The sequence below is a fragment of the Antennarius striatus genome, chromosome 3 (genome assembly GCF_040054535.1).
Source record: "Antennarius striatus isolate MH-2024 chromosome 3, ASM4005453v1, whole genome shotgun sequence".
Lineage (NCBI taxonomy): Eukaryota > Metazoa > Chordata > Actinopteri > Lophiiformes > Antennariidae > Antennarius > Antennarius striatus.
Genome location: NC_090778.1, coordinates 26,108,976 through 26,134,969, shown reverse-complemented (window position 1 = coordinate 26,134,969; position 25,994 = coordinate 26,108,976). Strand labels below are relative to the sequence as shown.

General features: G+C 45.6%; 2 protein-coding genes across 11 annotated transcripts; both read left to right on the top strand.

Annotated features, from left to right (window-relative positions):
- Nucleotides 1-2,141: 2,141 nt before the first annotated feature.
- Nucleotides 2,142-6,545, top strand: LOC137592771 (E3 ubiquitin-protein ligase NEURL1). Of its 2 annotated transcripts, XM_068311159.1 has the most exons (6): nucleotides 2,142-2,349; nucleotides 2,481-2,993; nucleotides 3,160-3,309; nucleotides 3,580-4,092; nucleotides 4,254-4,406; nucleotides 4,504-6,545. In XM_068311159.1, the coding sequence occupies exons 2-6, from the start codon at nucleotides 2,483-2,485 to the stop codon at nucleotides 4,644-4,646; spliced, it is 1,470 nt and encodes a 489-aa protein (XP_068167260.1). In that variant the 5' UTR covers nucleotides 2,142-2,349; nucleotides 2,481-2,482; the 3' UTR covers nucleotides 4,647-6,545. The 2 variants fall into 2 exon arrangements, with proteins under 2 accessions (XP_068167260.1, XP_068167261.1); XM_068311160.1 differs by lacking the exon at nucleotides 2,142-2,349 and having other exon boundaries at nucleotides 2,356-2,993.
- A 1,567-nt stretch (nucleotides 6,546-8,112) lies between these two features.
- sorbs3 (sorbin and SH3 domain containing 3) lies at nucleotides 8,113-25,254 on the top strand. 9 transcript variants are annotated; one of them, XR_011035010.1, is made up of 22 exons: nucleotides 8,115-8,283; nucleotides 14,836-14,897; nucleotides 15,540-15,716; nucleotides 15,827-15,890; nucleotides 16,048-16,181; nucleotides 16,277-16,340; nucleotides 16,745-16,783; nucleotides 16,864-16,951; nucleotides 17,313-17,421; nucleotides 18,703-18,774; nucleotides 18,930-19,037; nucleotides 19,519-19,574; nucleotides 20,583-20,662; nucleotides 21,152-21,213; nucleotides 21,664-21,710; nucleotides 21,798-21,912; nucleotides 21,999-22,124; nucleotides 22,223-22,672; nucleotides 22,787-22,872; nucleotides 22,958-23,064; nucleotides 24,091-24,367; nucleotides 24,581-25,254. XR_011035010.1 is itself a non-coding variant. In XM_068310424.1 (21 exons), exons 2-21 carry the CDS (start codon nucleotides 14,886-14,888, stop codon nucleotides 24,150-24,152), a joined length of 2,055 nt encoding a protein of 684 aa, XP_068166525.1. In that variant the 5' UTR covers nucleotides 8,113-8,283; nucleotides 14,836-14,885; the 3' UTR covers nucleotides 24,153-25,254. The 9 variants fall into 9 exon arrangements, 7 of the variants coding, with proteins under 7 accessions (XP_068166525.1, XP_068166526.1, XP_068166527.1 ...); XR_011035009.1 differs by having other exon boundaries at nucleotides 24,091-24,487; XM_068310424.1 differs by having other exon boundaries at nucleotides 8,113-8,283; nucleotides 21,155-21,213; nucleotides 24,091-25,254.
- Nucleotides 25,255-25,994: the final 740 nt, after the last annotated feature.

Below are 25,994 nucleotides of genomic sequence, written 5' to 3'. Positions count from 1 at the left end.
CCACGATTTGCCAACACAAACTTGTTACGTCACTACATTGATTTTTGACCATGTTGGGTGCGCTTGGTTTATCATACCAATGCATTTGTTTTCATATGTTTGGTATGAAGTCTGATACTGTTTTATCGTGGAGTTTCCACGAGTTCCCGCTAGTGTTTAACTATAATAAAATATGTTTTTACTCTCGTCATTGATACATCATCGTTGCCTGACATGAACACACTCTTGCCTGAATATTTTCATTGTTTTAAATTTAATTTAGTCCACACACAAATGGAAGAATACTGGTATTCTACTGAATCTGTCGGACGAAACATCATGCAATTTCCTTCTACATGAAATCAGGACCAGCTGGTTCAAACACAACCGTCCAACTTCCAGAATCTGGCTCCTCCCTCCAGACCTTTAGAGTCCAGCCAGCTGCTTCCTGACAGACAAACGTCTCTCATGACGACAAGAAAACATCATCAAGAACCACAGCAGCAAATCAGGTCGATAATTATTCTGTGTCTTCACAAAACTTTTAGATTTGATGCACAGGAATTTTCATTTATGTTGGAAGAGACATGAGACGAGACAATATAGCTTCAGACATTTAAATGTTGATCTCAAAAAGCCGTTATGGGCCATCGTCAACATCGTGGGACGGCTCTGTTTTGGTCACAGGCGGTGTAATGGACTGTGTGATCTGTATGAGAAAACGTGCCAAAGTCTCTCTGCCTTGTGGTCACATCTGTTTCTGCAAGTCCTGCTCCTACAAAATCCTCTGGGAATACAAAACCTGCCTGTTGTGTCAAGCAAAGACCTGAGATGATGGTTTTCCTGGTGTCACTTCTGGACCGATGCTCTAATGTGAACCTGTGATATAAAACCAACAAAACTGCACTTCAAACTTTGAATAGATGGAACATTTTTAATATTTTGCATGAACTTACACACATATTTCCTGTAAACATTGTTCATTTCCTGCATGTATTTATTCTCATGTGCTGCCTCTCAGAAAAACATTGTAGATGGAACGTACTTTTCAGTTAAATATATCAACAAATCATACTGGGTGCATTATTTTAATGTGAAGGTAGAATTCATTCTATCATTTTTTATTTGATTTGATTTTATGGCTTTTTCAAACTTGTTGTGTCATGTCTGAGACTTTGGCGACCCCTCTTGGAAATCTGGATCAAATACATCCTACAAACAGTTCTGATTCGAGCCACTGGGGGGCAGTGTGTCCCAGCTAAAGCCGTGACCTTCACTCCAAAAGGAAGTCAGTTACTGAGGGATACTAGCATACTTGTTCCGTGACCTACATGAGATAAGACAAAATCTATATTTTCCCCCCAATTCTATCAGACTACAGGTGAAGAAAGAAGTTGAGGGTAACCTTTCATTTATTTTACTCCATATTAATCATAAAACAGTTGTAATACCTCCATAATACCGTAAAAATAACCATATTAACAAAAATAGTCATAAACATATAATTTGTCATTTATTGTTGTGTTCTGTGAATGGCAGCTACTGCTGTCCTCCAGAAAGTGATTTTGTCCTCACATGAAGGGGAAAATCACTGGCATTCTACTGAATGTTATCAAACATCATGTGATGCTTGTCTGCACAGAAACAGAACCAACTGGTTCAAACACAACCTTCTTCTCTCATAACAACACAACATGCAGGTGAATGCATCTGTTTTTCTGGTGTTTTCACAAAAACTAAACCTGAAAAGGAGAGATTGAGGAAGCGAGCCAATCTAAACCTTTGTCTGTGCAGATTCTCAGTTATCCAGATCGTTTCGCCTCTCATCCAAGAGGCTTCTTCAGTTGTCGTGGTGGCTGGTGGGACAAGACCAACCACCACGAGAACTGAAGAAGCCTCTTGGATGAGAGGCGAAACGGCTTCAAGAAACTTTGTTAAAGCCCAGTGGATTCATTTAAACAGCTTTGAATTGCAATCATTTGATTTATTTGAAATTACTTAAAAATCTTAAATACATTTTCTTTATATTTTATATGCATAGTTTGCAACATAGACTCTAGTGCACTCAATATACTGTTTATCCCTGGTAGGAGACTGACGTTGGCCCACACAGTTGAGATTTTACTGAATATTTTCATTGTTTTTAATTTAATTATGTCCTCACACAAATGGAAAAATACTGGTATTCTACTGAATCTATCTGACTAAACATCAGATTTCCATGAACTCAAGATCAACTGGTTCAAACACAAACTTCCAAAATATGGCTCCTCCCTCCAGACCTTTAAAGTCCAGCCAGCTGCTTCCTGACAGACAAACGTCTCTCATGACGACAAGAAAACATCATCAAGAACCACAGCAGCAAATCAGGTTGGATAATTATTCTGTGTCTTCACAAAACTGATTTCAGGAATTTTTCATAATGCAATAATAGATTAGTGTGACTTTATGTGACCTGTATGAGTGAACACGGCTTCACTTGTGATTGTGATCCTTTGCAGGTATGGAGACGTCACACGTGTGCGACAAGTACTACCTCGAACCTCTGAGCTTCCACCCAGAGGTCGTGGGAGACAATGTCTTCCTGAGCCATTCGCACCGATTGGCAAGGAGGATATCTAAGGCAGACATTGACAGTCTGGTGTTCAGCAACCGTCCGGTGGAAACAAATGAGAAGATTTCTCTGAGGGTGCTGAATATTTTGCCAGCAAAGAATGAATTTCTGCATGTGGGCTTCACCAACATACCACCTTCCCCCGAATCTTTGCCCTCTGTACTCAACCCATTGCTCAACAAGCTGCCTGGGATCTGGGTTACTGCCGCTCCTCTCCACGATGCAAGTCACTTCGGTTCAAAGCTGGAATTCTGGGTTAATCGATTCGGTGTCATAAAGTTACATTGGAAGGGATATAACATTAGACAATATGGCTTCAGACTTTTAAATGTTGATCTCAACAAGCCGTTATGGGCCATTGTCAATATCGTGGGATGGACAACCGCAGTTTACCTCATTGGTTAGTATTACAGGTCACATGATAATGGTGTAAAATACAGTACAGCTTGTTCTTCTTCTCGTCCATTTGTGTTTTATAGCATTTCACACAGGCTATAAAAAGGAAATCATTGTTGACAGTCTTTTGTGTGAATGAAACTATTCAATAGATCCACTCTTTTCTACAGGCTCAAAGAAACAAACAATGTCTTACACCAAACGGTCCTGTCTCGCACAGGAAAGAGAGAAGATTGTTGCAGGTGAGGTAGAGGAGTTCATGTCTACTGATGCAAAGAGAAGTCAACGGATGTGTAATCTTACAGTGACATTCTCAGAAGGTGAGGACAGGTCCTTACAAACAAATGTGACTTTGGGCTTTTAACACCTTTTTTACTTATAATTGAGGAAGATGCAAGCGTCAGAAGAGTTTGTTCCCATATCAGTTTAATGTTCAGGTTTACATTACATGTTGTGTTCCTGAAGTAGCAGACGCTAAACGTCCCAGGCTTACTGCTGTGGTCGACTCATACACGTCGGTGTGCAGATGTGACCTGTGTGTGTGACTTGCTCACAAACATGGCTTCAACTGTGATTCTGATCCCTTGCAGATTGGGTGACGTCACATGTGTGCAACAAGCATTGCCTTGAACCTCTGACCTTCCACCCGGAGGTCATGGGAAAGAATATCACCCTGAGCCATTCGTACCGATTAGCCAAGAGGTTGTCAACCACGTATTGTGACGGTCTGGCGTTCAGCAGCCGTCCAGTGGAAACACATGAGAAGATTATTCTGACGATGAATAGCTTCATTGCATGGAAAGGTTGTCTTCGTGTGGGCTTCACCAATGTGCCACCTTCTTCTAGATCTTTGCCTCTGCCCTCTGCGGTCTCCCCTTTCCTCAACAAGTCACCTGGACACTGGGTTTGTCCCATTCCTGAAACCAAAAGTCACCCACTGACAAAGCTGCAGTTCTGGGTTGATGGACTAGGCACCATATGGGTATCTCGCCAGGTAGGTTATTCTCTCCAATCATTGCCTGGAAGGGGAAATGTTGATCTCAGCAAGCCGTTATGGGCCATCTTTGACCTCTTCGGACAGACAACCGCAGTTTACCTCATTGGTTAGTATTACACGTTACATGACAATGGTGTGAAAATGCAGTACTGGTCATTGATTTCTGTCTTTTTGAATTTCACATGAACTAAAATTGGGAGATCTTTGGTGGAACTTTGTCGTGTGTAAATGAATCAATTTAATACGTAGATTCACATCTTTCTTCAGGCTCAGAAAAACTAAAGGGGATTCACATCAAGAGGTCCTGTCCTGTACAGGAAATGAAGAAGATGGCTACAGGTGAGGTAGAGAAGGACTCGTCCATTCTTGATGCAAAGGGAAGTCAACACACATCCGGTCTTGAAATGGGAATCCCAAAAGGTGAGGATCGGTCCAACCAAATGTGATTTTGGGCTTTTAGTTATTAGTGTGTCAGTAGAGTTTGTGGTGATGTGAGACGGCTCTGTTTTGGTCACAGGCGGTGTAATGGACTGTGTGATCTGTATGAGAAAACGTGCCAAAGTCTCTCTGCCTTGTGGTCACGTCTGTTTCTGCAAGTCCTGCTCCTACAAAATCCTCTGGGAATTCAAAACCTGCCTGTTGTGTCAAGCAAAGACCTGAGATGATGGTTTTCCTGGTGTCACTTCTGGACCGATGCTCAAATATGAACCTGTGATAAAAAACCAACAAAACTGCACTTCAAACTTTGAATAGATAAAACGTTTTGAATATATTGCGTGAATTTACACATATATTTCCTGTAAATATTGTTGATTTTCTGCATGTATTCATTCCCATATACTGCTTCTCAGAAAAGCAGCACATCAGAATGTGCTGCTTTTCTGAGTTTCAGTATGTGTCCTGAAACTCATACTGTTTGCAGATGACCCAAATATATTTTCCAGTGGTGATGATTATTTTGAGCTTGTGAACACAGTAAACAGGAAACTAAACACAATAAAAGAATGCATGGAGTCAAATAAATTATCTTTGAATATAAATAAAACCAAGGTAATGATGTTTGGAAATCGCAACATAATGTCTTAACAGAAAATAAGTATTGATGGCACTCAAATTGAATTTGTAAGTGAAAATAAATTTTAGGAGTTATAATTGATAGTTAATTGTCATGGAAACCCCATGTCAGACACATAAAAACAAAAATCTCCAAAACCCTCTCAATTATAAATAAAGCAAAACTATACCTTGATGGAAATGCACTCCGTACTTTATACTTTACCTTGGTCCTCCCATACCTGACATATTGTGTTGAAGTTTGGGGAAATACTTACCAGAACACAATTAATCCTCTGATCATACTACAGAAAAGAGCAGTGCGGATCCTTCACAAGGTTGGTTTTCTTGAACATACTCATAACCTGTTTACGCAGTCAAAGTTGCTAAAATTTCATGATCTTGTACAATATAATACATCAATAGTTTTATATAAAGCATTCAACAATTTATTATCACCAAACCTCCAACGACTCTTTATAACTCCAGTCAGGGCTCATAACTTCAGAGGTTTTAGATATTTTTCATTGCCGAGAGCTCAAACCACGCGTCAACATTTTTCTGTGTCTGTGTGCGGAGTGAAACTATGGAACAATCTGGACTCACAACACAAGAAATACCAAAGTACTCATCAATTCAAACTGTTATATAAACATAGTCTCTGGTCAAAATATAGAGATGAGGATCTTTAACTCAAACTGCTGTTCTGTTTGTTAACATGTGCTCAGTGTTTCTTGATCATCGTTGGTATTTGTTAATTACTGTTGTTGGCATTTGTCCATTACCATTGTTGGTATTTTGTACATTACCATTGTTGGTATATCATGCCTTCCTTACATTGTTCTGTGGAATTGCTATTGCAATGTGATAATTTCATTGTTGCCCATGGTGATACCATCATGACGCAATTATTGTGTGGTTATCCTTGAATTTTCGAAGCAGCAGTGAAGCTCAGTGTGTTGATCTCTGAATCAGGAACTGGGGTGGGATTACATAAATTTTCTTCTTCCCACTCCCTTTCAGGCAGAATTGTATTGTTGAGTTATGATCTTTATTTATTATTTGCTTATTGAATTATTTTGTTGTTGTTTTTTTGTTTGTTTTTTGTTTTGTTTTTGCTAGCCTTGCCTGAAATAAATGAATGACTAACTAACTAACTAACTAACTAGACGTGTAGTACTTTTCGGTTAAATATATCAACAAATCATACTGGGTGTATTATTTTAATGTGAAGGCAGAATTCATTGTATCATTTTGTATTTTGTTCGATTTTATGGCTTCTCCAAACTGAAGGTGGTATGTTTGAAACTCTGGCGACCCCTCCTGGCGATCCTTGTGAAATACAACCTACAAACGATTCTGATTCGAGCCACTGGGGGGCAGTGTGTCCCAGCTAAAGACGTGACCGTCACTCTAATAGAGTCAGTCACTGAGGGACACTTGGATATAGGGGACTGCTGTTCCATGACTTATCTTTAACTATAATAAATACGTAAATAAAATGTTTACTGTTGTTACTGATACATCATTGTTTACCTGACATATGAACACACTCCTGCCTGAATGGTGTAGCCTGAAAATTTCCCAGCTTGCTGGTTGTTGTCTCCTCGGTCCAACCAGAAGATGGACTCTGGAGGAAAAGAGAGCTGTGACCTTTGCTCGCTGATCTAACAGCCAACTGTTAAATATTTATTTTGGATGGCAGATCTGCTGCCGACTAACGTCTCAGGACGAGGAAACACGGGACAGATAAAACTCCCAACACATTTGCTCCACAGCGACAGCACTGTGGGTTTAGCAGAATAGCAGGACATATCCTGGGCATGATGCAAAGCTTTCTAAATACTGGGTGAGTAATTTGAAAAAATTTCTAATTTTCATGAAGAAAAGTTCTCATAAACGTTAATAAAACAGTATGTCAGCCTGCCCCAACTGCATTTGTAAATATTCCCAATTTAAGGTCAGCATTATAAAAAAATAAAATAAAAAAAAGTTGAGATGGAAGCAATAAAAACGTTCAAGAAAAACATTTCTCAATGTGCGATTGAAAGGAATTTGGTTATATCACCAGTGACATTTTGTGATATCATCCAAAAAATTTAGAGAATCGTGAGAAATGTCTGTAAAAGAGAAATCCATGTGACCTTTGACTCCTGAATTAAAAAACCGACGTGTTTCTATTGGGAATAACCCCGTTAAGGCATTGAATACAGTTCATAGCTGCAACAAAAAATCCACGTTTAAGCTTCTGCATTGTGCAAAATATAGTTTGGTCCTACATTAAAATCCTGTTTCGTCTAAAAGAAGCCAAAACATCCTTTTTCTTTTTCTTCCTCCACCAGAAAACATTTCCTGTGACGTATTGTTGAGAGTTTAGGCCAATAATGAGGTCATGGTCGACCTTGCCCCTCCTCCAGGGAGGAGTCACTACAATCATTTACAAATCAAGCCCAACCCACTTAAAGAAATGGGCGTGGCTATCCTGAACTCATAGCATTTTAAACCACACACACCCAAGAACCCAGGACTGAAACAAAGGGCATCTAGACATCCCATAATGCATCAAAACAAGAATTGGACAGCAGTAACACAAAGAAGGATCGCCTTGTAACATTATAGTTGGTTTTCAAAATAAAAGTCACCTCCAATTTTCCCGCCAATCCCACATAATCAGCATCTGCTGTTTGGAAATTAAACGTGGAATTTCTGAGACGTCTGGGAATTATTTCCTGGATGCCGACAGGTGAGCAGAACCTGAGCTGGATGTGACACAAACATGGAACGTCCAGGTGTTTTTTTTTTTTTTGAACGCACCACGCTGCATTCAGGCGCGTTAACTCAGAGCCCCTCCTCTTCCACGCACGTCACACTGCGGAGGGCGGAGCCACGGAGCTTCCATGAGAATCTCTATTATTTCCAGCTGTGGATGGAAACTATTACAGAGTGCCTTTTCCCTGATGAGCCTGTGTGCGCGCACGCACACACACACACACACACACACACACACACACACACACACACACACACACACACACACACACACACACACACACACACACACACACACACACACGCCTACGTACACCCTGTCAAACATTCAGACCCATTCACCACCCTGTTGGCCTGAGAAACAGACGGAGGGAGGGAGAGAGAGAAGAGCGGTTCCCTCCTTCTCCTCCTTCTTCATTAACTTCCTCTCTCCCTCCGCACCGAGGAGACCTCACCGCTCGACCCGCACCAGCCTGTAAGTAACGCACGACTTTGCGCCTCAACTGTCTGGGTTTGCGCATTCGCGCGTAAAGAGAATGCGCAAACCCCCCTCCCAAATTCGGTTCTGTGTTTCTGTTTCACATTTAATCTGGAGCCGTAACATCTGAACCTCTCGTGGAGCATTCATCACCATGGAAGCATGGAGATAAACACGATCTTCATCTTCCAGTATATGCATGTGGAACAGGGAGGACTTGACGTCACGTATAGATGCCAATCTTCTGTTGGGGGGCTGATGGGGCTGCTTGTTGTGTCTGTGGTTGATGTCTGAGTCTGAAACCTTTCAGTTCAGGAAGATTTCCCTAAGAGGAGATTTAAGCCTCCACCGGAGACTGTTTGCTGTCACATCCTGAGAAAGAAACGGTGTTTACAGCTAAAATAAACCGTGATGATCCCGTGTTTGCGCACAGACACGCTCCCAGCCTGTGGTCTGTGGATGCTGTCCAGAGACCCCGGCTGTCATAACTGTTATTCTCTACCTGTCTTCTGTTATTACTTCACCCATCGCGGCCTTTAGCCTCGTGATTTCTGCAGACTTGCTCCTTGGAGATAAGCCTGTTATCGCGAAACAGCAGGACTTTAGTCACGTAATGTAGTTTTGGATTATATAAGAGATTTATGACGTGATTCCCGCTTGCTGTTCGTGTGGACAGGTGAGACGGAGACGCAGGTAAGGTGTCTCCATCCACCCACCCATCCGATCCAAAATCCTTATATCCCCTCCTGCCTGTTGACCTCATTTGACAAAACTGTCAGATGTTGTCACAGCATGGGGTGACAGTCAGGACCCGGATTACACCCCGTCTGAACCCCCCCCCCCTCTTTCTCTCTGGTTCCTAAACCGCACGGCCAAAACAAGCCCGGTTCAGACTCGGTAAACTGATCCCGACTCGGAGCCTGGCTCTGCCGGTCCGACCACCAGACCGCTGAATTATTAAAAAACAGCTGAGTCCTTCAATTTCAAGTTGGACCTAACCGGCACAGGCGCGCAGACAGATGACGCACACCGTCAGAGGGGTTTGGACTTCACTGCGCATCGAGGCTCCATCTGCGCCAAAACGAACCTGTTGGCAAATCAGATTTTATTTTAATTTTTTTTCTCCCCCATCGCGCTTCCTCCCGCAGATAAACTGGAAATGCCGGTTCCAATGCGTGCGGGAGAGGCTCGGAGGAGCGTCCTGCCTTCCTTTTCTCACGTTCGGAGCTCCAGCTCTGAATTATTTGACAGTCGGTCTTGTGTGTCGGGACGGAAGCCAGCAGGGCTCAGAGCTGCGTGACGCACGACAACTCCTGGAAAAGAAAGAACCTTTGCACATAAAAAAAAACTGTCGCACAAAAGCAGAGGGGAGAATTGAAGTCAAAGTGGGGGGAGAGAGAGGGGGGGGGTGGTGGTGGTGGTGGGGCGTCGTGGCGTCACTGGGCAGCGTCTGGGAGGTGGAGGTGATGAACAATTTACGCAGTGAAATATCACCTCATCACAATAATAGCCCTGCTTCTCTGACAAGCTGCCCCCCCCCCACCAAAAAAAAAGAAAGTTGGGTGCCTTTTTTTTGCACAGGGGCTGAATCTAGGTTGCCATGGCGATGCATGTCAACCGGGAAGTCCTCTGCGGAGGCAGGCAGAGCAAAAAGACAGGGAGGGGCGGGAGGGAGGCAGGGAGTGTGTGAGTGTGTGTCCAGACTGGTTTGAGGAGTGTGTGGGAGCTGGGGGAGCGGAGCGGGTCCTGCGGACAGAAGGAGGTGTGAGGTGAGTTCACTCTTTCCCACGGGACCGCAGATCAATCCTTAGGGAGTGATCCGGGAGCTGTCAGACTGTAGCGACTTGTTGCTGCCCCCCCCCCCCCCACCCACCTCCTCGGAGATGAAGCAAACCCGTCTGACGGCGAAGGTCCCGGCCGGTGCCGGCCTGCTCCTCCCCCGGGAGTGTTTTCTTTAAAGGAGGGATGCTTTTTCTTGCGGTTCACCTGTAAACGGGTTGCCTCATGGGAGTTGGGTTTTCGAGCATGTGGGGGCAAGAAAAGCGGGGAGAGGTGTGTGTGCGTGTGTGTGTGTGTGTGTGTGTGTGTGTGTGTGCGTGTGTGTGTGTGTGTGTGTGTGTGTGTGTGTGTGTGTGTAATCTTCCAGCTGAGCTCCCTAGAGTCAGAGACCTGTAACAGCCGATCCAGTGCCCCCCCCCCCCTCGCCGTCAGGATGATTTCCACGTCCGGCTCTGATTCCTTTTGTGATGCCACTGGTAGATCTGAGCCACCCCCACCCCCCCCTCACAGACGCGCACCCCCCCCCCCACCACCACCAGGCTTTAAGGATGCAAAATTTTTTGTGATGCGTGTGTGCAGTTTCTCATGCTCACAAGTCCTCAAGTTACAAACAAGTAGAAAGCGGGGTCGTGCTTTAACCCCCCACCCCCACCCTTAGGGGGCACTTCTCCCCCTGGGAACGCGTCGCCCCTCCATTGACAAGAACCGCACCATACAAGGCGGTGGAACACTTCCCTCCTGATAAAGTGCGGATCATCAGCTCCTTGTATGGACCGCATCCGCACATCTGCACGTTTGCAGGCGCACAAGCAGCAGTGGTTCCATCCAGCTCCACAACGAGGACCTCCAACATTTCTCACATCCCTGCCGAGTGACTCATTCCATGTGTTTAGAAATGCCCCCCACCCCCCCTCCTTTATTTATTCCCCAAACCTTCCTGTAATTACCCTCTCCCTTCTTTTTAACGCAGGAATTCTTTGCTTTTACTGCCCCGTTATGTAACTTATGTACTCACGCAAAAAGGCCGATAAGACTTCGGCCTTTCTTGACACTTGATCTCCAGATCAGGATCTTGCTGGATCTTTCTGGAGGTCGAGCAAGGTGATAAAGGTCAAATGTGATGTGGGTCGGTAAATATTGAGTTATTGTTGGGTCTTATTTCCCTCATCCAGGACCTGCTTTCATCAGACTGTTTGCAGCAGTTCCACCTCATGGAGTCAATGATTAACTCCTCACCTCTTTGCACAAGGAAGCCCAGATCTCCACTAATCACCTCTTGGAGTCTCGGGACTTCCAGTGATGGCCTCTGCTCCTCATTCACACGTTCTCCACCACCTCTTTGTGCTGTGGGTGATTTATGGAGGACGTTATTCTCCCCACGAACCACAAATCATTGCCGTTCCTGACTGCCGGCCAATAGATTGCAGAGGTTTCAGACGTCTGCGGTCACCTCCGTAGCCTCGAACAAGGAGGAGGTCGTCTCATTGAAGACGTGAAGCGATATGTGGCGTCGTTGACCGCGGGGTGAACGGTTCTGTCTTTTCACACATGCCCAGGGTTTGCCGGAGTCTTTTTGCAATTAAAAAAACAAAAGCAATTGTTGCATGACTATGTTGTTGTTCTGGTTTTGAGGAAACCTCCCATTGTGATTCAGTCATTCAGTCACTGGGGTGTGGAGGAGTTCAATGACTGTTCAGCAGCTTCTTATTAATGTCTTGTTCCTTCACTGCAGTGTAAAAAAACCTCCAACAATCAGAAGTAGAAGCTACAAACCTGCTATTCGTAGCATTTAGCTCTCCATTATTCCCAGCCTCCACAAACCCTTTCCTTTCACTTCTGCACTGTAAAATATAATTTTTTGCTTTACTGCATTTATTTTACGTCGTATTCTAGACTGAATTTTCATTTCAGCTTCTCCTTCTTGCCCATAATTGTCCCTGTTTTTACTCAGTTCTGCTTTCATTTCATGTTTTCCTTCGTTCCTGCGTGGGAACTGTTGGTTTTAAAGCACTTTGAGTCGAGTTTCTCCCAGGAAAGCTTTCTCACAAATAGACTTAACATCGCTCTTGTTGTTCTGAAGCTTCCACGGCGTCAGCCGACACACATTGAAGCTGTAATCTTCACTGTAACCTCAGACAGCCTCTGTTGGATGCTGCGTTATCTTATCATGTTTAACCGCTGAGGTATGCAGAGTTATATATATCGACAAGATAGCTAAGATTTTTCCTTGAGGCTTTGGAGACGTGTTTCATGCATCGACTCACAGATTCTGACATCTGGCTCGTAGCTCCGACAGACCGGATGAGTTTCCTGGGGTCCCAGGAGGAGAACCTCTGTTCTTCATTTCAGATGTCCTCAGTTACCCCCCTGATGGACTGAAATGTAACGAGGGGCCAGCTGTAGGCGAGATGGACGCCTAAAATCCAAAACAGGACATGGCCCTTGCCTCCTTACAGCGGTTTTTCCCACCATCCTGTCATAATGAACCTCTTACCTCTCACCTGGCGGGGGCTTCACCTAAGCATGTGGCCTGTAAAGCTGATGGGACAGCATGGAGGCGTTCACACACCAATCCCACTCAGTCATTATGTAAAAATGCTCAAGGGCCTCCAGAGAGAACCCAGACTTCTGGACGGAGACTTTCTCCCTGGATATCAGTGCAGATTTCTCCTTTTTAGGTAGAACTGTGTTCAGGGGAATGCGCCCACCACTGGAGGGTTCCTGCGTCCACACACAACTGAGACGCTTGTTATGACACCAGCTTATTCATAAAGATGCTGAAGGAGGAGGTTGTGGAGCCAGAAGAAGCTTTTTTTCCTTTCCCACACACACACACACAAGAGAAAAACAGATGTGGATTGAACGGCATCTATCCGTCCATCCGTCCGTCCGGTCTCTGTAACGGCTTAACCTTTGCAGGGTCACATGGGAGGGCTGGACTCCGTCCCAGCTGACATTCAGACAGACGTTAATGCATACTGGACAGACCGCCAGAGACACAAACCACCATTCACACCCACGCTGGAGCTTCAGTCCGCTTGGAGTCCCCAGGTCACCCAACTTGCGTGTTTTTGGACTACCAGGGGCTGAAAGAGAGCGTGCAGATTCCATCACCCAGATTTGTGGCTGTGGGGTAAACCACTTCCCAGCATGCATTGTGTCTCACCCTCTCGTCTTGTTTGAGAACATCTCACACATTTACGGAGCTCCGTTCCCCATGGTGATGATCAATCTGGATTGAAACGAGAATGAATTAAAAATCCACCGCCAGGAGATCCAAGTGTGTGAAACATTCACAGACCCCTCCCTGAAAAGGACTTTAACCTCATCGTCGCAGCTGATTTATTTTTAAATGTGCTGAATCACCTCTTTAAGCCTTGTTTTCAACCATCAAGTGACCACACCCGTTACGACATGCAAAGGCTACCGTGGGAGGTTTAAAAATACAAAAAAAAAAAGAAAGAAAAAGCTGCTTTGTTTGTCCTTCAAGATTTCTCCATCAGCCCAACACCAGCGGTGCAGAATGTCTCATCTGGTTATCAGTGCGTGGGTGAAGGAGGAACATGGAGCACATTGTAAACTGAATTAGTCCCAGCCATTATTTGTCTGTGCAGCTTGTTTGCAGTGTTTTCCTATTGTCAGACCGACGATCAGCTGGCTGCGATCGGTCATCAGTCACGCATGAGCGCTGACCGTATTGTCCCCACACGGGCATCCGGGTTAGCATATTTGTCCTGTTATGCAAGGCTTGTTTATTGGGAGAGACAGACCAGAGTGACATCGTTGTCTGGAAACTGGAGCGTTGATTTTATCGCCGCTGCCTCCTAACCTTTCGCACAAGAGAGCGAGTGTGTAGTTGGACCACAATGAAGAGAGACTCGGCTGGAGAGGCCTCATGGAAAACTCATCAGTACTTGTAGTAGTTTCTGATTCTTGGATGGAAAAAAAACCAAAACGCTAATCTTTATTTCAACCTATGATTTGCGTCAGAAATCACCTTGTCTCATCATAACTCCCCAAGACGGGATGAATTTGCACGCACAAAGCCTCATTGAACATTTCTGCACAGGCTAGGGGGGGGGTTGCAGGGATGCAGGGCTGCACGGTGGTTGTAGTTTCCATGCCAACGCTGTTATTACGGGCCATTTAGCCTCCGTATGAGAGGTGCCTGCCTCATACAGGATCGGATATGCCCCCCCCGGCCCCACTCCCTCACCCATTCGTTTGATGTGGAATCAGCAGGACTAATCTGCCTCTCAGGGGTGCAGTTGATTAGGAGCTGGTCTCCGCTTTCATGAGCTGACCTCCTCCGTCATCCGGCCTCTCCGCTCCAGTTTATTACGGCGTTGAATCGCTGGGAACGCCGAGGCGTCCGTGTGAGGCGCAGTCAGTGTTTTGGGAGGGTTTTTCCTTAGTAACGTGGAAAGGGGAGTGACGCTGACTTTCCCTCTTTGGAATACCAGCAGGATGGGCGAATGGAACAGTTGGTGAGGCACTTTTGGATGATTTAGGTGGGAGAGTTGTGTGACAAAAGATTGGGACGGGTTAAAAAGGCGAGATTCTGGATAAAAATGGATGAGATTAAATCTGGGCGCAACTTTTTTTTTTCTATAATTTGAGCATCAAAATCCTAACAAAAGCAAGATTTTCAGGTTTATTCCGTTTGAGAACTTTATTACAGATGGTTTATTCTATGTAGAACAAACATAGGAGTGAAATTGAAGTTTAATCGTTAATAACATGACAGATTTTCTTTTTTATATCTTGCAGATATCGTTGATGCCAGCTGAAGGAATCTGATCGAGGACCAAACAGATCACATGCAATCTCAGGTAAAACTTTTCCATGAAGCCATCGTCACGTGTTTTACCCCACCCGGCGTTGGAGACTATCTGGAGCAGATAACGGTCCCACCATGGGACGCAGGGGGCATTCCCATGACCCCCAGCAGCCACACAGAGCCAACCAAAGCACCTGATTCATATGTAAGAGTTAGAGCTAGACCGGCCGTCCTGTAGGATGGGTGGGGGGAGTAAAACGAGCACCATAGAGACAGCAAGACCACTTCTAGCCCTGTAGGACTATGAGGTTGACATCATTGGCCCCTTCCCAACCTCTCTGGCCCCGGTTCCACCCCCCCTGGCAGGAGAATAGGGGAGGTCTGGTGAATAGGGAGTTAATGGGCTCATAATGGTCCTCTCCTGTTTCTGACCCCCCCACCCCCCCACACCTTGAATGAAGCCTTTCTGCAGCCGCTGGAAGAGAGATGATGAAGTGGGTGGAACCTGCTTTAAATAAATTAGGACCCCTTCTTTTTAACCAGAGGCTCCCCCACAGAGATGTGTTATTCTAAGGAGGCCACATGACCCCTCCCCCCCCCCAGGGGTGGAACGTGATGTTTACCCAGAGCTAACACAAGGGCATGATGGGAGCAAACCTCTCATCCATGTTTCTCCCTCCTCTCCCTCCTCCAGGAAGACTCCGGCGATCCGTCCGCCTCCCAGATCGTCTTCTCCGGGGATGGGGGTTCCTCCGGGCAGCGGGTGCTGGCTCCCCCAGAGCTGACCCACCAGGTGGTCATCTCCCCCGGCCTCCCCACGCCTCCTCTCAGCCCCTTCCGCTCCGCGGGGATCCCGTTCACAGAGGTCAAGGTTAGTGCACAACGCTTGTGGCGCGCATTCAGAGAGCAAGCGCGCCCCCTGGTGGATGAAAGACGCTCCACTGCAGGAGTCTCCACAGGTTTCACTCTGCTTCTCCTCAGGTGTCAGAGGTGAACGGAGGAGGACTCAGCTTCGGGTCTTACTACGGACCGCGACAGCCTCATTGTAAGATCATCATTTTAAAAGGATTTGCGTATTTTATTTTGGGTTATTGGTGTGAAATCTGGTGCTGATCCAAATCTGAAATGGAGTAGGTTCACAGTTTTCACAGTTTCTGTCTATCTTCTTCACCTCCACTCTTTCTCCTGTCTCTCTGACCCAGCCGGACCGTCCAATGGCGTCCAGAGCTCGGCCACGCTGCCACGCAGCTGGACTCCGACCAGGGAGGAGAGGCTCATCAAGTTCTCAGGGATCGGGCCGGTGGATGAAACCGGGATGCCCATCGCCTCCAGATCAGTGAGAGAGAGAGAGAGAGTTTGTTTGTGTGAGGGGAACACGTCATGTCTGGCTCCGCCCACGTGTTCACCTGGTGCCTCTTTTCTCTTCATTAGAGCGTAAACAAGCCCAGAGACTGGTACAAGAGCATGTTCAGACAGATCCACAGGAGGCCAGAGGGTAAGGACGCCCCTCCTCCTCATTCTCCTCCTGTTCTTAATGCACAGGCGAAATAAGACATGATGGAACAATCCTAATGTCTTTTTCTGCTAATTATCCTTGACGTTAATCCAGCGTCTGACCCTGTGCCCCTCCTAAACATTCAATCCATCTGAATGCATGAGAAAAACACACTCATGAAGTTGTTTTTCTGGATCGATCTGGATCACAGGAATTATTTTCACCACTATCTCTTTTGAGAAATCCTAAACGATTCACCAATGGTTTCACTTGTGGTATTTTCAGAGTACTTTTACACTTCTAACTCCCCTTTCGTCACCAATGCTCTCACAAACACAACCACAATTTATGAAAGAGTATAAATGAACAACATTTAAAGACTCCTGTGTGTGTTTTTGGATCAGAGTCTGAGCTGCAGGATTCAGAGCTCTGGTCAGCCGAACGTAAGTGAACCCGCCTGACGTCCAGGTTTTCAGGTCCAGGGTTGAGTTTCCACCTGATGCCCATCTGCTCTGATCTGCAGGATTACACTTACCTGCCGACGCCAAAGAAAGTACCGAAGCAGACACCAACCTGTTCAGATTGACCCCCCATGGAGCTCTGCCAGACTGGTGAGTCTAGACCCGGTTTGGGTCGTGAACACAGAACGAGCCAGAATGTTCAGATCTTGAAAGTTTCTTGGAAAGTTTGTCTAGAAGTTGATGTATAAATGCTGATTTGGGCGGCGTCTAGTAATGCAAAGTGACAATCCGCATGGATTGACCTCTTTATCCAGATCTAGATCCGGATTTTTCTAGAGAGGAGAAAAGTTGTGACTGCTTGTGAAGAGTCTGAACGGTTTTTCAGCGGAGGGAAACGCAGCGGGACGGACAAGTTTGGATCTGTTGCTGTAGGCGCTCACAATGAGGCCCTGATTAATCTGCTGTGTGTGTGTGTGTGTGTGTGTGTGTGTTTTGGGGTGTTATGTTACAGGAGGGAGGATGTAGATAAGCTGTCAGACCCAGGAAAGCAGCACCTTAAACCGAAGAGTATATTCGACTTCGAGCCAGGAAAGAGCGTCCTGTCGGAGAGCCAGACTCAGGTAGGTCCTCAAAGAGACCAAACGGGTACGTCTTCGCCTCAGAGGGCCAATCGGGTACGTCGTTGCCCGTCAGGTGTTTCCTGCAGTCATAGTTTAAAAACAGGCGGTGATTCCAGCTCTTCCCAGCGTTGTCGTTGGGTGTAATCGCTGGAATTCTTTACGTGGTTTTCTCGCCTTAAGATCGGGTTTGAGTACGGACGCCTCACGGTTCATCCTCTCGCACGAGGGAGTTGTGGAGCGGTCGTTCCACAGCAGCCAGGAGGGCAGCGACTGTTTAACCGTTTGCTGCCACGTGGACGCGGGCATGTCGGACAGCCTGTAGACACCAGCTTCACATTCTTCTATTTCTGCACCGGAGAAGAAAAGAAATCTTTGTTTGTGCTCCCCCTGTGGAGCTGAGGTGTCTTGTGATGCGTATTATGGCGCTAACGCCTTGTGGTGCATAATGCCTGGCAGCACGGAGACTTATTTCATTTCCTCTTTACGACAGCGGCCCAAGTTTAGAAAACCGTCTCGCAGACCATATCAGGTGCGGCTCTGCTTCGAGGTGACATTTCAGGCCGCGATTGCATGGAGGGGAAGGTCTTGGCGAACGGAGACAACACATTCAGCCAAGATTTTTGCAAAAGAAAATGAATCCCAGAGGTGGAGGATCTCGCCTTTTAAAGTCATGCTGGACAGAATCAGCTGCTTGTCTGGCGTTGAAGAGAGAGAACGATTTACGGGCCAACTCGTAAAGCTAAAGTTCTCCGGGAGAGAGTTCCTCATTCCTGCGTTGGCACGTCAACATCCTGCGTCCACGTGCCGCTCGACAAGCTGCAATTAGCGTCACGGACTTCCCTCCACTTCAAAAAACACGGCACAAATTATTTGTTGCTTTTTAAAGGAAGACGTTTGAGAATAAAACCCAGCCCTAGCAAGAGGTCGGTGTCGTATTCCTGGGATGTTGTGTCGTCTCCTGTAAATCGTCCAAGCCGTATGTAACTAGTGGCAAACAGCCAGATTTTCTCATTGGTCGTGATCTTTGCATTCGTTCCGATCTCAAAGGCCTCCTAACGCTGTTCAAAAATGTTGCTAAATGGCGACTGGATTGCGTTCCCTTCATTCTACACGGCAGAATCGTGATTACCCGCGATAACAAACAAGACTCGTAGAAGGTGGAGTAATGGCTCCCGGCTGGACATCTGCCTCCAGCGCGAGAACACAGTTTTATTTAAGAGGACGTCACACGTGTGAACGGGATGAACTTTGGTAAACTTTTCTTCCTCTGTTTGGTGTCAGGCTCAGTATTCCAGGAGGACGCAGCCGGAGAAGCCGGAAAAGTCGGAGAAGCCGGAGTCTCCTTCGCTTGAGGTGAGCCGTTCTACCGTCCATCTCTGTCCTGGTTTTGATCTCAACGTGAACCCCATTAAGTCTCATCCTGTGGTTAGACTGCACCAGTGTTTTAATTTTGCCCTTCTGACTCCACCCCACCCCCCATCCCCCTTCCATTGCCCCCACCGACTCAGGCCAGCCTGGCCTCGGAGCTGAGTCAGTTTGAGGCTGAGCTGGACTCGGAGATCCAGGGCCTGGAGACCAAACTGTCCCAGATGAAGCAGCGTCAAGGCTGGGGTGAGGTACTGACCCCCCCCTCCTGACTCTCTCTCTGTCGAAGCATCTCCAATCTAGCCAAATCCACCACCCCCCGTCTCAACATAAAGCAGTGAGACCCCCCCCACCACCACCTGCACTCTAGCTTTCACAACGAATGCCGGACTGGAATCACCTGCCTGCATTGACCTGCTGTGTTAATCACCCGCCTGCAAATTCCACCCCCACACCCCCACACCCCCCTCCCTGAGTGAAATCTCACCCTGCTTCTGATTCCTGCTTGAACAAACTTTTGCTTTCCAGCCTGGGATTTGTGCGGAATCTGTTTTCAGCTCCGGAGCGCTGTTGGTTTGTTATCCTGAGGATCATAGGACCCAGGAGACTCCCGTGCTCCTCTGGGAGGGGTCAGCACCTCCACTTCGCCTGTGTTGTTGTGCGACTTGCTCTGAGTTGTGAGTTCTAGACTGAGGGGGAACAAACTGAGTTAAACATTCCTTCTGCTTTCAGGAGTTCAGAAGCCGTGATCCAGTTTCTCCTCCCAAGACCGGGACGCTGACCTTCAGGTGAGCAGCGGCGTTAGAGATAAACACGATGTTCGGAGGTTGATGATCAAATCTATAACGGGTTGTTTTTCTACAAACAAGAGATTAACCAAAGAGGTTGTCACCCCTTCCTGAGGTGTTTTCAAATCTGAAGTCTTGTAGAGGCGTGGTTCAGTTTTTTGTGACCCGGGTCAATCATCACTCATCAGACCCCCCGTGGCGTCCGGGCCTCTTAATCCGTGTTGATGTCGCTTCACCAGGTGGAGGGGAGTGATGGTCCGTCGCTTCGTGTTGTTTTTAGAAACCCAGTGCCGTGATTGGACAGCTCCAACATTAAAGCCCCGCGGGGGCACCTGTCCCATTAGCAGTCAGGTGACTCTCCTGGATTCCGTTGAACGTTAACAAGTTGAAGTACGGCAGGCAGCATTCCACATTTCTCTCCATGTGTGCAAGGCTTTCTGGGAGGATTCCTGTTTGCCATGTCCAGGTCACGGGTTCAACCGTTGCTAGCTCGATGGGACGGGGGCCTCTTTCTTCTTCTTCTTCTTTTAAAGAGTCTGTTAAGGAGGTCTGATGGGATGTGTTGGGTTTTGGTTGTTTTTAAAGGAACAATTCAACAAAATGCAAGAATGAGGGATTATTCAAAGTCCAGTGAAAAATCTCTTCTATAATAGTTCACGAGGTTCACAGGAAGTCAAGCTTTGCAGCACGCCTTTTGAAAAAAGGTTATTAATAGCATTTTCTTTCTCTATAATCTTCCTAGTCTTTGTCAGATTTGGTAGAAACATGCTTTTATTTTGAAGGTTACAGATTGCAGTTTAAAAATGGAGTAAGTGACATCCTTTCAAATCTGTCTGGGATCTCAAGGCTTCACAAAAGCATGGAGTCCATTTGTAGTTTGTTTTCATTCTCTTTACGTTTTTGCATCTTCGTGTTGCAGCAAAAAAGTATTTTGTTTACTGGCAAACTTTCTTTTGGCGGAGCAGTGAGACCAAACTTAACACAAAACTATCTTCTTCACATCTGCAGCCATCCACCAGCATCCAGACAGCCTCTCCATCGCCCCATTGGCACATCTCCCACCTCCTCCACCTCCTTTCCCTCATATGGTAACATGGATTTTCTCCATTTTAAGGTGTAACACACCATCTGTGTGATTTCATCAGAACTTATTTATTTATCATCTCAGCTCCATCTATACGTTGACGACTGTCTTCATCTCCTCCCCCCTCCAACCCGTCTTCCATGAGCAGGCTGCTCTTTTCAGGCAGCATGTATTTGTTGTAAGCTGATTTACTACGATGTAAAAATCATGTGATTCTTCTTTACTGCTGGCGCCAGCATGAAAATCTCCAGCAGTTATTTCCTAGAGAAGCAGAGGGTGCAGCAGATGGGTGGGGAGGAAGCCCACAAATAATAGGAAGTAGAACCCGGAAGTCCTGATTAAAGATTAGCTTAATCCCATTGTTTTTCCGGAAATAAGTCAAGATCCTTTTTAAGCATGAGTAGGCTGTGTGATGTTTTTTTTTAAATTTATTGCAACACCTTCAGGAACTGCATTAGACTGCTCACATTTTTGCCTCGACTATGTTCCACAGTAGAACGTCTTTCTCCTGCAAATGACGCCATGGAACGCCCTCCTAAGAAAGAGGAGAAAAAGGTACGTTCATATGCAGGAAATTCCTCCGCTTTTAACTTTATTTAACAAGGTCTTATTTGAGATTTTAAGAGCAAAAAAAAAAAGAAGAGACAAAACAGGATTAGGACACGTCGACATGATGAATCCACAGATGATTCCTCCATATTTGTCATCGGTTATCAACATCTGCAATCGAACGCGTCCTTTGGGAGTCGTGTAAAACGTTTACAGCCAGATGTTCCTGAGTCTATTCGAGTCGTTGGAGTTGGAATTTGCATTTTGCGGTTGAATTTTGAGCTGCAGGAGACAAATTCTGAAGGGATTTCAGGGACTGACAGTAATGCTAAAATCAAGCTGGAGTGGAAAGAAAAAGGACAGACTTCTACTTCACCAGCTGCCGAACGCGAGGCACAAAACGGCGTCCGAGCAAATGTTTCCGAAAGCAACCGTTAATCCCGTTTGTTTTTCCAGATGAAAGCAGCGAGAGCCAAGTTCAACTTCCAGGCTCAGTCGCCCAAGTGAGTGTTGAAGTTGTTAACATCTCAGAGAGACGTTACGGCAGTGTCGTCATGGTGATAAAACCATCCTTCCATCCTTCCTTCCAGGGAGCTCACGCTGCAGAAAGGCGACATCGTTTACATCCACCGGCAGGTCGACGCCAACTGGCTTGAAGGCGAGCATCACGGGCGAGCCGGAATCTTCCCCACGTCTTACGTGGAGGTGAGTTCCTCCAATCCGACGCCGTTTTCCCCACAAATTCTAACCCCACGGAATCACCTCAAACGTCCTTATCCTTCCCTGGACAGATCCTGCCTCCCACAGAGAAGCCCACCCCCATCAAGTCTCCCACCTTACAGGTGTTGGACTACGGGGAGGCCGTGGCTTTATTTAACTTCAACGCCGATCTACCCGTGGAACTCTCTTTCCGTAAAGTGAGGATTCGGATTGATGTTAACGGATTCGGCATTTCTCAATAAATAATCTATAACCTGGTCTAGTTTATCGGTACTCTCTTCTGATTGGTCCTCAGGGCGAGGTGATCGATGTCACCCGGCGTGTCGACGATAAGTGGTTGGAGGGGAGGATCTCAGGAACAGGCCGTAGCGGTATATTCCCGGCCAGCTACGTCCAGGTCAACAAACTGCCCCGCACCAAATACTCCACGGACGACTACTCCCCCGGCCACCTCTCCCCCGCCTCCCCCGGACCCCAGAGCCCCGGACGCCCGCTGCATTCCCCCTGCCCGCGCTCGCCGTTGTCCCCTTTCTCCCCCAGTTCACTGAGCCCCAAACCCGAGCACTCCCCCCTGAAGCCGTCCTCACCCGGGCCTTCACAGTCACGCTCCCCCACCCAGACATCCCAAACCACCCCCCCAGCCCACCAGAACCACCACTGGGGTGGGACGCACTCGGCTACCCACAGCTCCATGGTTAGAGCGGGACCCACAGCGAACACCCCCAGACTCACTGACCCCCCACAGGTCTGCCCTCACTGCCTCCTGCATGCCCACCCACACCCACCTGTCACCCCCCACCCCCCACCCCCCCGGATCATCGTGTCTGACGTGAGGCTTTTCTTTTTTGATTCCTTCCAGGCTGCTCGATCCAATTCACACGTCAACTCTCTGCCGCACACGCAATTACCCATCAGCCCCGGCTCCACGCTGGTGCAACGCCAACCGTACGTGTCCGCTTGATTCTTCCTGTTTACACTGCAAATACCAGATCTGTTGGACCTAAAGACGGTTTCTTTACTCCTACTTTAGGTACAAAGCTGTTTACAATTACAAACCACAGAATTCAGATGAGCTGGAGCTCAGAGAAGGAGACATCGTACAAGTGATGGAGAAGTGTGATGATGGCTGGTTTGTAGGTGAGGCAAACAAATATGAAATCAATCAACTTGATTAGTATTGATCAATATGCATGCTCTAGTGTGGATATGTAAAGTAGGTGTAATCTTTAGTTTGTTATGGATCCATATCTGTGTGGATTTGGATCATTATTCCCCATGCATGACGTTAGATTTGTTTCTTGAATGACTGAATAATTCTAATGATATTGTTCTTTTGTAAAATATCAAAAACAATTTAAAAACGCGTAATCGTGATCAAATAATATTAGTAGCAATATTTTTAAGGAAAGAGATGTTTGATAATTTGGAAAGATATTCAAGAGGAAATTAAACATGTTTTGGGCATAAATATTATTTTAAATCCAACATTGGTCATTTTGGGGATACCCTCAACTAATATGATAGACGAAGATATGATTTATTTACTCAGAATATTACTCCTGGTAGCAAAAAAATGTGTGACAGCTGCTTGACTGGACCAACATCCCCCCAGGATAACAAAATGGAGAGAGAGAGACTAAAAAATGTAAACTCTATGGAGAAAATCACTGCAAAATTGCGACTGAAAACAGAGAAATTTATGTCAAGATTGACAGCAATTATGAGGGCTATGGAACTCTATGTATGAACGTACATGAATATATATGCGTACATAAAAAAGGATAAGAAGGTATATATATATATATAAAATCCGTTTTTCATTAATTTATTTATGTTTTTTTTTCTTTCTTTTAAACGATTATTTTTACGCAATTTAATGTATCACGTTATGGAAACTGTTTTTTCGATTTTTATTGTCATTTATGTGTACATCTCCCTGTCTTTGGTTTAATTTTTGAATTAAAACCAAGTTAAAAAAAAAAAAGAAGAAATGATAATTTATGGGAGAGAGCGGTTTTAGTTCAATAGTGACCACTATGAGGACATTATGCGTGGCAGTGCCCCCTCTAGTGGACAGATGGAAGCATTGCAGGTTAAACTGTAGTTTTATTTTTACAGTATCAGAACATCATTAATTTGTTCCTGTTGCTCTATTCTCTTCAGGTACGTCAGACCGGACTCGTGCTTTTGGGACTTTTCCTGGGAATTACGTGGCACCAGTTTGACCTCCCCACTTTGCATCACATGAGCCCGACCAATCACATCCCTTCACTCCAACGGATTCCGCTCTGACACCCCCAGCGATCCTTCATCCCGTCACATTCCTGCATCTGGTTTAATAAGAACTTCACGCTATCTGTGTGTCCCGGGACTGAGCTGAAGTGGGTCACTGAGTGGTTTCTCACCTCACCCCACTTCCCTGCATGCTTGCATGTGTTCTGTGAGTGTGTTCACCCACTGAAGAGTGTTTCCACACACACACACACACCACTTCAGAGGGAAGAATGATGACACAGCTGAGGTTCTGACAGTGTGACGCATCATTCAGCCTTTTATCACCGTAATGACGTTATAAAACACTTTTTTTTTTTTAAGATGGCACATTTTTCAGGTATTTCCATAGATTAATGTTTCCTTCGCTTATTTTTCTCAGATTACCTTTCAGACCTGTGAAAACACCCTGGGCCAGTTTGAGGAAACAACATAAGTGCTAACAGTAAAGCTCAGTAAACTCTGACAAGTTTACAGCTCTCCACGAGGCCGAGCAGGAGGGCAGATGTTATTAATGAATTAATGCATGCACTGGTTTGTTCTTTCTTTTCTTTTGTTGGGGGGGGGGGGAGGGTGATGTTTGTCCCTCTTATCCCAGGGAGCAGGATGCCAAATGTGGTGACTAAGATTGATCATATGTTAGAAATTTCTTGCTCTGAAATTAAAATGTATGTAAATTTCAGCAGAACTGCCGAACGTTAAGCCAACTCCTTCACAGCTGTCAAATTTTTGATGCTTCTGCAATTGTGCCAAATGGAACATTCCCGGCTCACTTTATTTCTGTTTACACTCACATCAGCAGCGTTTCCAGAATCACTTCCTTCTATGTTCGTATCATTGAGGCCTCTGACAAATGGTAAATCCTCACCATGATGTCATTTTGCAATTTTTTGTATGATGCAGTTGTGATTTCACTGTAAGATATGATGCGATGAGGAGATGGATGATTGTACAGATTGTAACTTTTTATCAAATTGAAAGTATAATATATATTTGCATATCAAACAATATATCTGATGTCTATGGTACGCAGCTATTAAACATTACAGAGTGATACTGAAACGAGACTGTGATCATTTCTTTTCAAAATGTTTTAATTTTAAAAAAAAATGTTAAAGGTAAGTATCGATCTGACAGCAGGGAAGACTGACTGTCCATCACAAATACAAGAAATAAAAGAAGTTCTGGGGGTATTTTCCCTTTCTAAATCTAAAATCTAAACAAAATGATGCATCTTAACTAGTACGATGGTGGGCTGGTATTAATAATTGGTGGGTAACCTGGAGATGTGAACGACTGACCTGACACAGAGCAGCTAACTTGCATTGAAATCTACTTTAATTTATTATTATTATTCCTAATTTATGCAATTTTTATCTGCTTTAACTCCTTTTCATCTCCGTAACATCTTAAATTATCATTATTTCTATTTACTGCTTTTTTGCTGCAGCTGTCCTTGTGAAATAAATCATTAAAAAAATGAAAAATTCAACAAATAACCAAAGGCTGCACTAGATTAAAAAAAAAAAGAGTAATTAAATATGATTGCTTTGGGTTTTCCGGTTCTTTAATTTAATTAGTTTGTCTGTTTGTACAGAAATTAAAATGCAGAGTTCAGCGAGGTGAGGAAATTGCGTCACATGCAGCCGTGCTGCCAGTAGGTGGCGCCCGCACACAACACCAGCCCGCTTCTGTGTTTTTGACATCAATGACTCAATTATCTCCTCTGCCCCGCCCCGCCCCGCCCGGCCCCGCCCCCTCTTCTCTGATGGGACACGCCCATGTCCTCTTCTAAC

Excerpts from the sequence above, each read along its gene's own strand:
- LOC137592771 (XM_068311159.1), top strand. The coding sequence starts at position 2,483 with ATGGAGACGTCACACGTGTGCGACAAGTACTACCTCGAACCTCTGAGC. Across the intron at positions 2,994-3,159 it reads AACCGCAGTTTACCTCATTG|GCTCAAAGAAACAAACAATG; the intron begins GTTAGTATTACA and ends TCTTTTCTACAG. Across the intron at positions 3,310-3,579 it reads TACAGTGACATTCTCAGAAG|ATTGGGTGACGTCACATGTG; the intron begins GTGAGGACAGGT and ends GATCCCTTGCAG.
- sorbs3 (XM_068310421.1), top strand. Across the intron at positions 16,182-16,276 it reads TGCCCATCGCCTCCAGATCA|AGCGTAAACAAGCCCAGAGA; the intron begins GTGAGAGAGAGA and ends TCTCTTCATTAG. Across the intron at positions 16,341-16,744 it reads GATCCACAGGAGGCCAGAGG|AGTCTGAGCTGCAGGATTCA; the intron begins GTAAGGACGCCC and ends TTTTTGGATCAG.